Raw genomic sequence first — 13,978 nt, 5'->3', positions numbered from 1 at the left:
TTTACCTGCCCCCATGGATTTGACACTGAGCAGCTGCCCAGTGGAGAACAAAGATCATCTGGGGATTGCTTTATAGGCTTTTCTTTTTTCAAATTAATTTTAATTCATAATGGAAAGGTCACAGACATAAGCTCTCTAGCAAAAGTGGCAACTTTGCATTCTTGAAGTGATACGTGCAAGGAAAGAAGGGAATAAAAGTAGTGGAAGAGACTTACATTTTGCTTCAGACAGATTCTGGTTAGGTGACCAGACCAGCATGCCGAGATTCTCTCTCTCCTGACTTCGCCTTGCAAGTTTAGCTTAGGAGAAAACAGATACAAACCAAGTTACAGAGAAAGTAATTTCAGATGCAAAATGGATACAAAAGCGACTTATCACATCTTCAACTTTTAATCAAGATACAAAACCCCATCCACAGAGTTAAAACCCCATCTTCCCATTCAGACCTGAGGCTTTTCCTTGTTTCTTCAATGCATCACCCTCTATATAACATGACAGATACCGCACTCTCTCATGCAGTACACTAAGCAGCATACGTTAGATCTAAATTAAAAGTTAATTAATGTTTCTCTTCCAGCACACTTGATTATTTTTCTTCCAGCCATCATTAAATGAAAAAGGGAGGAGCTAGGCTCAGCTCAGGCACCAGGCTCCAAGCCCTGGACTTCTTGAGACTGCAGAGTGCAAATAGATTAACCCTTCAGGGTAGGCACATGCATAAAACCTCCCCCACTGCTTCTGAGCACCTCCTGTGCTGTCCCAGCAGCCCTTCTGGCCTCCATGCCCCATACAATCAGGAATGCCCACCCAGGTGACACGGGGTCCCTCAGATCACCATCAGGTGCCAGTCTCAATTGCTCCAGAGAAATCCAAATGCATTCAGACCCACACTGAGCCATGAACCCACACTCAGACAACAAGTCTGCTTTTAACCAGCTTAACGCCTGGCTGGCAGGAGAGCTCTGAAAGTCTCAAGTGAAGATCCACAGCTGGAGGTGGTTCCAAAAAGCAACTTCAAACTAAGGTATGTTTCAAGAGCAAGCTCTCGTCAATTCTGATGATGTTCAGTCACAAGCAGTCAAAAGAGGAGGAGGAGGAAGAGGATGAGAAGAGAAAGAAGGAACTCCCTCCTTTGAGTCAGCACACACACAGCCAGCCCAACCACCTGCCCTGGCAGAGAGAAACTTGCAAATCTTGTTATGAATGAGTACCTACAGTACTATTTCCACTACAAAATGCCACATAACACTCAAGTTTTATGCAGTATTTCAACACAATGCTATTTTCTCTGTGCTGTGCAATTAGACATATAACCACCACTTCATGATGCATTAAAACAGGTCAGAAAAGATCTAGTAACATAAAATTACATTACAGTGCTATGAACACTCATGGTTTCACCGCTGTTTTTAACCTGAAATCTGCTAAGCTAAGAACAGTCAGGGTTTAGATGACAAAAATATTTTAACATTAAAGTACAGATAGCACGTATTAAAAATAACCACCTGTCAGCAACATATTTACACTGAACTAGCAGGTTTCTTTCATGATAGATGCCATGATTATCTTTCACTCAGATTTTTGGGAAGGCTTCACATTGTTTTAGGGTGGTGAGCAACTCTGCATACAAGATATTTTGCATGCTCTGCATGTTCATTACTTTCTACACTAGGCAAAAAAAAAGGAGTGAGAAGAGACAACATCCTCTGTTGGCAAGAGATGGGAGGTGAAGACCAGACACAGAACACAAAGAGTGTCTGAAATTAAAATTACAAGTCTTGAAACATTTGGCGTTAAATTTTACCTTCTTCCTCATTTCAAGTCTAGGCTGGAATGCAAAGGAGTCAACCCTACGCCTCCCCTTTATCAAATTTTTCTCTTCAGTCTCCTTCTCCAGGATGGCGTGTTCTACTGAAGTCTAACATGGGGTTCATAGAACAGAAGAGTAAAAAGTCTTTCTCCTTACTTTAACCTACACTGAAAAGCACATTCTTATCCCATAAAAATACTCAAAGACAGCAATCACCAGTCAAGTCTCCATGAATTTAAACACTTCCATCCAAATCCCAACACATTCCCAGTACCCACTGCAGCTCAGGAGCCTGATGCCCAAACACTGCCAAGTGAGGTGTGACACCAGGCAATGTCAGCCTGCCTTTAGCAGAGAACCCACCTAAATCAGGAAAAGGAAAGCTTTCTCCCAGTTTAGCAGTCTGAACCTCCTCTGCTCTGGGACACATCACGTGCACACCACAGCCCAGCTGCCCTGTCAGGAGCAGTGCTCCATTAGCTCAGCTCACCCACAGTAAGTTGGGTGAAGTTTTACCTCCCCTGGTTAAAACCCCAAGTTAGGCTTTGAGGCACTGCAGAGGGAGCCCCACAGCCCTTCCAGACTATGACCTGAACCAGCCCTAGGAGGTGATACCCAGGGTGGGGAGGTGCTGCAGGACCTCATGGCACCCAAAAGCAGGGTGGTGAAATGTGTTCCTCATGCTGCACCACAGCTCCACAGCAGGTACCCAGGAACTCCCTCTGCCAAGGAAATGCCTCAGGTTAGGAGCCACCTCCTTCCAGCCAGGCATTCCATTCCCTCCCTGAGCATCACACACAGAGGTGCCTGCAGATGCTGGGCTTCATGACACCCTCAGGACCCCCTTCCACCCAATTCCCACAGCCCAGTGTCTTCCTCTCTCCAGCCCCTCTGTAGCACCAACCAGCCAAGCTACACTGGGCTCATGAAGGGGTGTGAAGCAGCACCTCCAGTGTTCCTGCAACTTGTCCCCTGCTGCACCTCTTCACCGAAGCCCACACCTATCCACCCTTGGGCCTCGTTCCTTCACAGCTGTAGAGGCCAGTCCAAGGCACACAGTGGGGTCATGCTGAAACTCATGCTTTTCTGCCAAGGGCAGAAGCACCTAAAGGCCAATACATATAGAAAGATGGGAGTGGGGTGCTCCTCAAACATCCATAAAGGCTGATTCTCCCTCCCTACATTCCAAGATGCTTGCCGGGTCAGGTCCTTCACCTTCTGGCACCACATCCTCCCCAGCACCCTTTCTCAAGCCCACAGCCCCACATTTACTGTGCCTCATATGTAAGGCAGACATGACAGGCATTCTTCCAGAACAGTGCTGGCCCCACCACAAATATACTCAGCGTAAGTACTCTTGCTCTTGCTGCACGATGTACCAATGAAAAGCTAAGAGCTTGCTCAGAATTTGGAAGCACACTGAAATGAAACAACCGCTTCACAGCGACAGCCACGAGAGCAGAAGAGGGGCCTCAGAGCAGAGGGGCTGTTACATCCCTTTATAGCACCATTCCAAGCACAGCTGCAATGCTCACCAGCACTGTCCCCTGCTTCTGAACAACGACTACCAGGACGAATTCTGACACTCTGCACTTCAGTGATAAAGCTGTAAAGATAATTCAATTTAATCTGTTGCATATTTCATGTAAAAATAGCCACATAAGAAGGACAAGGGTTACTCTTTTTTTAGGAGAACAGATCAATTTAGGATCAATGAGGTTTGCTTGTTTAAGCAATTGCAGTTAAAGCAGTGCAACCTGCATTTAGAGAACTGTACAGTGGAAGACAAGAAGATCTGACATTTCAGGTAATCCTGCACTTTCATCTAGCTACCCACCAGATATTTGTACAGTCTCTGCCACAGCCATTAGCTCTGTGTCACAGTTGTTGTGGGAGCGAAGACACTGTAATCACTTTCTCACTGCTAGCTTTCCCATTTGTCCCAAGTCTGTCAGGAATCATGGTTGCTTCCTCCAAGAGGAAAACCTTCTACTACAAGCAGCACGCCCTAAATTTTGTTCCACTATCAGAATTCGCAGGGAATGCAAACTTCCAGTGCCTTTACCCAGGCAGAGAAGTGCAGCCCCAACCAGGCACAGTATCATGTTGCTTTTTCCACAGCAATTACCATATCTCTCTCTTTTCTCACCGCTAGAATATAACCCTACTCCACAGACTATACATGAAAACTCAGAAGAGAACCAATCCAGCTTGAAATTCACTTTGAGAAGAAAATGTTATTTTAAAAGTTTGTCCCATTTTACAGATGTAGTTTACTGCACAAGCCCAAAAAGTTCTACTGTGGAAGGGAGGAAATGAAGCAGAGCAGAAGACACATATATCAATATTATTCTAAAGTGTTGTGGGGGGGTTGGGTTTTTTCCCCCCCTAGAGCTGTGAGGACACGTCTCAAAACCAGTGTGCAGAAATACCTTGGTTTGCAAAGGAGAGAAACAACATGGCCCCTTAATTTCCCATCACTTCTACCCAAAGACTAAGGCTCTCCATCCCTGGGGGCTCCCTGAGCTAACGCACAGGCCAGGCCTGGCACATGCAAGAGCAGCACACTGCAAGATTTGGAACCCTGATCCACTGCAGCTGAGGCTCTCCTCACCTCTACCCACGAGCTGTCAATCCAGGACATCTGCTAGGGAAAGGGAAACAGGGATGTCTCCAAACAGGAACTACCAAAGGTCATTGTACCAGTGCACATACATCAAGTCCTCCCTACAGGTCAGAGAGTACCTTCCCTGTTCTTCTGACCCCTCCCCAGTTTCAAGTTAGCCATGGAAGGAAAGTGGCATTCAAGTGGCATCAGAAGGAAATAATCAGAAGCTTCAAGAGCACCACTGCAAAACAGCATTGTTTCCCCTTCCACCATCTACTTGACAAACCAAAGCAGGGGATCTACCTGAGCTTTAAAAAAATAAAAGTAACCCAACAAAAAAGCTATTAGCTTTAACTCAATACCAGCTCCTGGATTTCTACCACATATATTTAGAGACAAGAAGAAGAGTAAGGAAGCAGGGACAGCCAGGACACCTCCCTCACCCACAGCACCAGTTTAAACCATCTTAAGGACCACGGGTGGAATGGACACCATACACAAGGAGTGTGCAGGAAGGCAAAACACTGCCTGCAAGCAGGAGCCCAGCACTGAGCAGCTCCAGCCTGACACATCACATTTCATTTTTCTTCTCCAAGTTAGAGAACAAACATGCCAGAATAAACTCAGTAGGAGCAGAGGCCTCTCAAAGAGCCACCAATCACTCTGTCATCTGTTATTTTGCTCCTGCGCGAGGCAGCAGTGCCAGCTCCCACTCGAGATCCTGCACTTGAGGGACCTGCTCCATCTCACAGCTCTCCCCAAGGATGCTGCATGATCCAGCCACAGCTGTGAGCCATTCAGGAGCTTTACATTTCCTCTTGACTCCTGTACTGACCCCCTGGAGAAATGATACTCACCTCCTGCAGATGTCAAGACACATTTTGCTCCTAGTTGCATCTTGCCCAAGTCAAAGTGAGGCTTGGGCAGGATGCCTCCAGCATTTTTCCTTCTCCATAACCCTCTCAGCAGTCTCTGATGTTTTGATGTTGCTGTTTGCACAAGGCATTTCAGAGCTACTGAAACCCTCTGGATTTCAAAGCAAAGCACAGTAACACATGACAATGTGACAACACACACCATGAAGAGTGGGACCCTGCTCTAGTCAGCTGCTTCTGTTATTTAGAATAAGGTAACTCAGAAGAGTAGGTCCACAGTCAGGTGCTGGATACAAATTCCTACTTCTGTACCTTCTCTGGAAAGCAAACATGAGGTTTAAACCAAAGTTTAAAAGCACTTGCCATAAAACTACAGGGAATTCTTCAGGTACTGATCTTTTGCAAAATAACAGGTAAGAATATAGATCCAGATCTAAACAAAGTCTTCCATGAAGTTAGTACAGGTTACACAACAACTGAAATACCCAAGGTAAAGGATGGCAAGATTGCCACCTGCGAAAGCTACTGCTTTACTAACAGCACTTGCTGATCTCCCCCAGCTGGTACTAACTCATTTTTAAAATCACACATTGCAGATTTTAAAAGAAAGTGTAAGAAATACCTCTTCCTTTTAATATGCCACCCTGAGCATTATATATAAAACATGCATTGTGTAATATTCAAAGGTGAATAGATGCTTTTATTGTCTGGAAGAGCTGGAGCTGCCATACAATAACTTAGCTGCTGAATGCTTCTTAAAGCAGTTTTGGATCAAGTCTAATGTATTTACTTCTAGCAAAGTGAGATTAAACAAGTGCTTCCATTCCCAACCCTGCATTTTCTTTATCAATGCAGAAATTAAATTTATTGCATAGTGTAAAATTCCCTGTTTACAGTACCCATGATAGCTGTTAAACAAAATAAGACAAGGGAGGCACAGGCTCCCACAGTACAAGAAAATTCTCTCTTATGGGTTCACTGGTATTACTCAGGCTCACAGTGCAATTTTAAATGCACAGCTGTGGTACAATAGCACAACACCTATATGACACAAGAGAATTCAAACAAAATTCAGAGTCAGAAGAAAAGCTTTTTCCACCTTCCTTCCCCACTACTGGCACCGATGTCCCAAGCAGCAACTCAAAGACATTTGAAGAACTTTGCTGCTCATCTCCACTTCCTTCTGCATGTGACTGCTCCCTGAGTCAGCAGATCATGCTTGTGATCCCCTTTCATTCGTGTTTTCCAAGGACTGCCTAGTCATAGCAGCTGGTACTTCATAGAAATACCATCACTGAACAGACTATAGCAGCATTAAATGAAACAGAACTGGAATCCTGCAAGCTGAGAAGCATTTTTTAATTAAAAAGCTATAAATGAAGCAGCAGTTAGCTCTTCCTATACATGACTACACCCGGCTGGCACTATAATCTATATGCAAATAAAGTTCTGAGGGCATTTTTGTATCTGCCTAGGGAAACAAAAGCAACTATTTGGGTTTCTATACAGAGCAGCAGCACTGGAAACATGGGGTGAAGAGCATTATTGCCTCAAAATGACTGTAGGTGCTGTGCTACAAAACCCCACAGTATCATATTACAACTGTGAGCAAAATATTGCTTTAAAAATTACCCAGTTAAAGATTAATCACCCAGCAATGATTACAAAGGTCACTTTGCAGTGATAAAAATTATTACCATTAGAAGAACTGTAAGAGAAAATGAGAAAAAGCACAGACAGCAATAGTTGCCTTTTCTCTAAAGTAATCAAGTTCAATCCATCCTAAGTTTAAACTTTGCTTCTTTGTATTATTATTTTTAAACCTTTTAGGAACACATCTGATTCAAGATGCCTTTCCAGTTTCAGAGCCAGCAGTAATGCAAAAGCTGTGGCCTACATTTTGCCCACAGCCCAGGCCAGACCGAACAATAAAGCCAGAACAGATGTTGAGGCCTTGCCTTGTATTTTCTTCTTGAATAATATGAGTCCACTCATTCTCTCCTGCAAGCAGGTGGCACCAATGTGCAACCATAGATGAGGTCTGAATAACTATACAAGCAAACAGCCTTTCAATATGTGCTTTAAGTGTGCAAAATTTTCTACACCCATACAATTCCAACCTGAGCTCTTCAGCGAGTTGTGCACATATAAGCCCTGCAATCCATCCACGAGCAGGAAGCACATTACCCCACCAGGAGCATGAATACACCCCTGCACATGCTCAGCACTGAGCAGCACACCTCTGCTAATCACAACGGGCTTTTGTCTAGACATGGCTGGGGTTTTGTACTGAAACGTGAAAGGGTTAGGGTTTTTTTGAAGTATAAAATAAGGAGGACAGAAAAAGCACATTTGATCAAGATTTTATCAGACATCTCTTGCAAACCTTTTAAAAACACCATCCACTTTTTCTTTTTTTTTTTTTTTTTAAGGAGGACAGCTGCTAACTATACCACAGCAATCCTGAATGCACAGCCAGAAAACAGCAACCAGAACAAAGCCAAAGCCTGCAGCACACGTGTCACACTGAGCTGATGAGGCTCACCTGCCCTCCCATCCACACTTCTCCCTGCTCCACGGCTTCTGTTCTCCCCAACACTGACCCAACGAGACAACACTTCTTTCCTTCCTTCCTTTTTTACCTTCCACACTATTCCCCTTCCAGTCTCACTCAGGTGACCAAAAAGTTACACAGGAATGCCTTACATGCACGCAAGTAAAGATCCACATACAGATTTAATACACAGAAAAGGAACAACAATAACACAGCAGTTTCCTCAAGTGCTAGGTCTTGTGCTGCTGACAAACATCTAAACACTGCTAAATCTATTTGAAGCCAAGGAACCTATTGATGAGGAAGCAAAGATAAGGCAAACAAATCCTCTCTTTCCATCACAGATCTTGATTCTGCTGCCTCCCCTGATCTTTGACAATCAGCAACTCCTACATGCACAGCTCCACATTCACACAGCCTCCCAATTCTTTACTAAGCTAGCCCTCAGCTCTTCCCACCCACTGACGCTGGTCCTCTGTTGTGCTCCCTTAAGAATAAGAGCAGCTGCTTGGGCCAGTCCTGCCCATTATTCACAGGCAGCACTTAGGAATAACAAGACCAGGACCAGCAGAGAGACTTCCTGAGCCTGCTACTGTATCTGCATCACTGGATTTAATGGCCCTTCATGGAAGGAGGGAATAAAAAAAAAAAAAATCCATCAAATAGACTAATCCTTTTTGAACCCATTTGTAATTTTGGCATCTACAACATCCTGTGGCAGAGTGCTTCAATTTAATTATATGTTTGTTGTCTGAAGGAGAACAAAGAAAGCCCATGCACACACTCCCTTCTCTACTCTGAAGCTGCTACCCAGTCATTTCATTTGGTGGCCCCATTTCCTGCCTTATGAGAAGCAGAGAATAACTGCGCCCTGTTCAACTCGTTTGTGCCTCTTGCTGTTTCACAGATCTTCTACTACCCTATTCTCAGTCATCTGCTTTCCAAGAGAGACAGTCCAGGCTTTTCTGCTTCTCCCTCATGTGGAGATGGGAAACAAGAACAATTCCTGTACTTTAGTTATCTTACAGCTCTAAGCAGCATGTACACATGGGGGAGGGATGGGATTGGGACACAACCAGAACTGTACGCAGTGTTCGAAGAGAGGGTACAACACAGGATTTATAAAACATGCCATAACGAGGTGTTATTTTGTTCTCAGATGCTTTCACAACAGCTTTTAACAATACACTTGCCTTTCCATTATTACCATTGAGTTGATGACAAAACCACTGTCTACTAAGATCTTTATCTGGAAAGGCAATACCAAATTTAAAGACCACTGGTGTACAAACAGTTATGGGCAGTTTAGAGAACACCACTGTGCACAGACAGTTAAGGGTTGTTCCACCCTACCCTCCCCCTCAATATTAGTTAGCACAGAGCAAGTGCCACCTGTCACAAGACTGAACACGTTGCCCAGTCCCTCCATTCAGCAGATGCCCACACTCCCTCCCCCCGATGCCCCCTCCTCCCATTCACACACAGTTTTCTGACAAGAGGACAATCCAGCTGTTAGTAGTAAAAATAAGGTGAGACAGAGAAATAACAAGATACCTAATTTGAAATGGGGAATACACAAGTGTTGCTTTATTTGGAGAGGGACAAGTGCAGAGTGACTCCTCTCCAATCCCGAGGTGCAGGACACCCTTGGCTTCCTCCCAAGGCTTCTTCCCCCAGGAAAAGTGGCACAAGGAGCAAGAAGCCAACAGAAAAGTTTTTCAGACTTTACATCTTCCCCTATTCCCTTTCCTGTTAAACAGCAGTGCTGCCTAGACCACCCATTCAAGTAGTTCCCATTCCTCAGCTCAGGCCACCCTTCTCCATTCCCTGGCAACCCAAACAGGCAGCATTTTACTCATCTTTCCCACACATTAAGAACCAGCTGGCCTGTTTCTATTGCCCAATGCAAGAAGACACTAAAAGTCTCAAGTGTTCACTAAGCACAAACTACTTTTCGGTATTTTTAGCAATACCTCTTCCCTTCCCACCCATCAAAAGTTCACGACGGCCTTCTTTTCAGATAGCTTAAACTGATTAGTGGAAGTAACAAATGGTAAGGAAGCACCAGGGACATAAAATGTAGTTCTTGATGAACAGAGTGACTGGTTTGTTTTTTTCCACTTCCAAAAACCTTGCCAGGATGACAGTCAGCAACAGATCTGATTAACTAGAACCCAGTCTCCAAAGAGTATGGGCTGTGGGCACCTCTCATCCTCACCCCACACCTCAGGAGATCAGAATAAATTTTTAAAAACTAACGACCAGCTATTCTCAATGGTTTAAAAAGTAAGGCTGCTGAGCATACGTTACTGCTTGGCAAGACAGTACAGTGAAGGACAAGCAGATAGGACATACTCATGTCTGCATCCAGACAAGAGTCCACCCAAAAGGGCAACTGAGAGAGAAATTCCATGTTACTCTGCTCTTACAGTACCAAATAATTTTACACAGTCAAACGAATCAAGCACAGTCAGCTCTCAGAGATGGTAAAGGTTTGTCACATTATTATTCTTTCAAACCTGGGTCAAACACCAACACTTTTCAAGGCCACAAGCAGGAAAATCCATCACACAACATCACATCTTCCAAACTCAGCTGAGTGCTTTGAACAGGATGGACATCCACCAAGGAAGGCAGCACCACCATGGCACCTCCATCAAGGGGATGGAGGCAGTGTCCTCCAAGAGCAGCAGAATCAAGCCCTTACCAGCATGCCCAGGAGAGGCCTCACCTCTGTGCTGAAGTCACCTAAACTACCCCATTTCTACCCAAAGCTGGTTTCACAGAGGTGGGCTGGCTGGCAGAGCTCTGGAGATAGCAGCCTCTGTAAAGGGGACACGGCGTCCTCTCCCAACACAGCCACCTCCAGAAACAGATACCTGTCCTCAGGCCAATGCCAGCACACAAGAAGCTTATACATCAAATCCCACCCAGCACTGAGTCATGCACGATGTGGTGTGCAACTGCAATCAACAGGCTGCGAGCATGCCCAGTTTAACCCACACAAATCCGACTTCTAAACGTCTGTGACAGTTGCATATCCTCCTCTCACCCCCGTCCGTGACACTCTTCCAGGTCCTTATCCTCACAGCACCCTACCAGCAGATGAGAGCTTTTATCAACACACACACACACACACACACGCAAAGCGCTGACTGCCAGGCTCGCAGAGGCTGAGTGAGGTTTCCCCAACCCCATATAAGAGCCCTAACTGTGGCTCATCCTCCCTCATCACCCCACTCTCAGAAACTCTGAAATCAAATAGGGACCCACAAATAACACATGTGTGATATTTCAAAGCAGATCTTGAAAACTCAAGTCTGCTTCCAGCTCTCCTCGGAGATGACTGGTGCATTCATTAGCCCACAAGCTCCCCAAGGTACAGACAGTCCCTCTCCTTTTGTCTGCATGGGGCCCACCTCCACAGGGTGCTGTAAGGATAATATTCATACCCAAAAACACGAAGTCAGATTTAACATGCCCTTGAAATGCAGGCGGCTCCCGGATCACAATTTTCCAACAGATTTCACAAGTTAGTTTGCTTTTCCCCCATTTCTGCCAAACTCAGAGGCGCGTTACTGACTATAATTAAAACATAGCTAACAATCATGGCATCCTGCTTTTAACATTCAACTTTTAGTAAAAGACTATCCAAAACAACTTATCTGGTTTCTCTTCTTCTCCCACCTTCAAAGAATCTCAGAACTAGTTTGTCCTGCATCTACATTAATAATCAGAGCAAGAACGCCGTATGATAAGAGGAGAGGCTAAGCAATCCATCACTGCTGCACACCAAGCATTGCCTTGCACTCGCTCTGCAGATTCCCACTTCGTGCTGAACCTAGCTGATCCTAAAAGGTGCCAAGGAACAGTGAGCCAAGCCCTGGAGACACAGGCTCTCGGCATTAAGCAGCGGCAAGAACACTTGCAGCCCAGAGGAACAAAACAGGGGCAGAGCTCTGCAAAGACGCCGGATTTTCCTGAGCTGCCTCTGCTTTAGGATTACAAACGCTCCTTCTGCAGTGCCAGCATTTGCATACCACAGCATATTTACAAAGAAATCAATCGGGACACGAGCCCGGAGGTGAACACGGAGAAGAGGCCCACGGCACTCGGGGCAGCCTGCAGAAAAGCTCGTGGCTTTCTGCTCAGACGCTGCAGGGAAAAGCGAACCGGCACGATCCCCTTCCCCACCCTGCTTAACAAAGAGCACAGAAGTTTGCAGGCGCAGGGCCCTACGGGCTCTCAAACGCAGCCACCACGTGGTGAGCATCGGGAGCAGAGCTCACACAAAGAGCCGAGAAGCAGCAGGAGACGGGGGAGAGGGCTGGGAAAGCCTCAGCAGCCAGGAGACAGACGGGGGAAGGGGAGAGGCAGCCTCCTTCCTCAGCATCGCCAGGAGGAAGCAAGTACAAAGGGGACGGCGAGGCCAGGCAGATAAGGAGAAGCCCGCGGAATGCCAGGCTGGCAGTGCAGATAAACTGAGGAGCCAGGACGCTGCTGGAAGGAGCCGAGTGCGGTTCGGTGGAGAGCTGAGGGAGGAGCCCGGCTTGGCACCGGCCCGGGAGGGGAAGGAGGCAGAGGAAGGGTTCGCACAGCACTCACCTGGGCCAGAGCATGTCGCTCGCACACTGCAGCACAGCACACACAGAGCTACAAAATTAACTTCATTTTACTGTGTTCGGGGCCATTAGTCTTTCCAATCCGAGGAGTGAGATCCTATTCAGCACATAAAGGCTTCTTTATTGAGGCTGAAAATTCTTGTTTTCTCCAATTTGGAGGGTGGGGAATATCTTTTAGGCATAATTTATGGTCAGGCCAAAATCACCTCTCTCGCCTTTTCTTCCAAAAACCATCATCATGATGAAAGCAACCAGATCGTCCCTGCATATGTTAAGAACCCAGAGGTCTTGTTTTCCCGTTCCACAAATCAGAGAATGGAAAAAGCAACAGCAGCAAAAAAAGTGGTGGCCATCCCCTAGCAGCTGTTCAACAGGAATACAGACGTGCCTCCTTGCACATCACTTATGCTGCCCCACACTGCTCTCAACAAATTCAGTGTGGCTTCCCAGTTCATTTGCTTCACCCAGTGACTACTGGATAACTCCACAAAAGCAACCAGTGACTCTCCACACTGCACCGTATTAACCCCCCAGACACCTAAAGAGGCATTAAGCAATTGTTCCTGTCCTCCTACCTTCAGTGTTACCACCCTGGCCACTGGAACAGACTCCATATTAACACCTTCTGAGCATCAGTGACCCAAAGCAGTTCCTTGTTCTGCCACCAGTTTGCTTCAAATCCCAGCATCAGCTCCCCCCAGCTTGTACAGAAGTGCTTAATGGGGCTTGTACACATGAATGCAGAAGTTAAAAAAAAAAGTGCAGCAACAAGAACAAGGCAGCAAGGGAAACAAAACACGCAGGGACATAAAGAGGACAGAGAGCCTCAGGGGAGGGCCAGTATTTAGAGTTACTAGAGACTGAGAAGCTAAACCATGCTAAGGTTGCTGGGTCTTCAAAGGGGGAAAAAAGTCTGCAGAGCATCTTTGAGAACACAGCAGCCATACAGGTGCATAGGCAGGCTGGAGCACAGAAAAGCTGAGACACACTGGCACCAGAGAAGAAAGCAGACTGTCAAAACTACAAGACAAGACAGGCCAGCAAATACATATAATTTACCTGTAGCAAGGGGCTCTGCCAAGCATTTTGAGACACTTCTATATTCCTCAGCAGAAGAGCTGTGTCCTCTTCACTTCTGTCCTGGCCTGCATTTTCTCTGTAACTTTCCCAGCACTACTTATTGCTTTTACTGAAAGATGACCATTTTCCCTGACATCTGGATTTTCACAGGTTGCTATTTCAATAAAATACTTTAAAGAACAGACTACAAGAACAGGTACCATGAAACAGGTTGTAGCAACCTCTATTCTTAGTTCAGCTGAGCTCTGATCTGTGACCGGGAGCTGCAGGTACTGCTGCAACCCTGTGCATTTGAAAGTCTTGTGTGCTCTGTGCCACCACTCAAATTGGTGCAAGTCCAGTTATATCTATGTTGAAAAGCAAGAACAAGTATCAAAATAATTCAGGGTACATTGGTTCTACATACTTCTGCTCTTCCTTCTACCTCAC

At 45.7% G+C, this 13,978-nt stretch overlaps 1 protein-coding gene across 2 annotated transcripts in view; it reads right to left on the bottom strand.

The window, feature by feature from the left end:
• The window catches only part of RCOR1 (REST corepressor 1), an 82,284-nt gene that overhangs the window by 40,982 nt on the left and 27,324 nt on the right, over window positions 1-13,978 (bottom strand). For both annotated transcript variants that reach the window (XM_038137589.1, XM_038137590.1), the window contains one exon: window positions 216-299. In XM_038137589.1, the coding sequence (XP_037993517.1) occupies window positions 216-299 (84 nt within the window). The remainder of the gene's footprint in view (window positions 1-215; window positions 300-13,978) is intronic.

The sequence above is a fragment of the Motacilla alba genome, chromosome 5, assembly GCF_015832195.1.
Source record: "Motacilla alba alba isolate MOTALB_02 chromosome 5, Motacilla_alba_V1.0_pri, whole genome shotgun sequence".
NCBI classification, from domain to species: domain Eukaryota; kingdom Metazoa; phylum Chordata; class Aves; order Passeriformes; family Motacillidae; genus Motacilla; species Motacilla alba.
The sequence above is the reverse complement of the archived record's forward strand: the minus strand, read 5'-3'. Positions and strand labels throughout refer to the sequence as shown.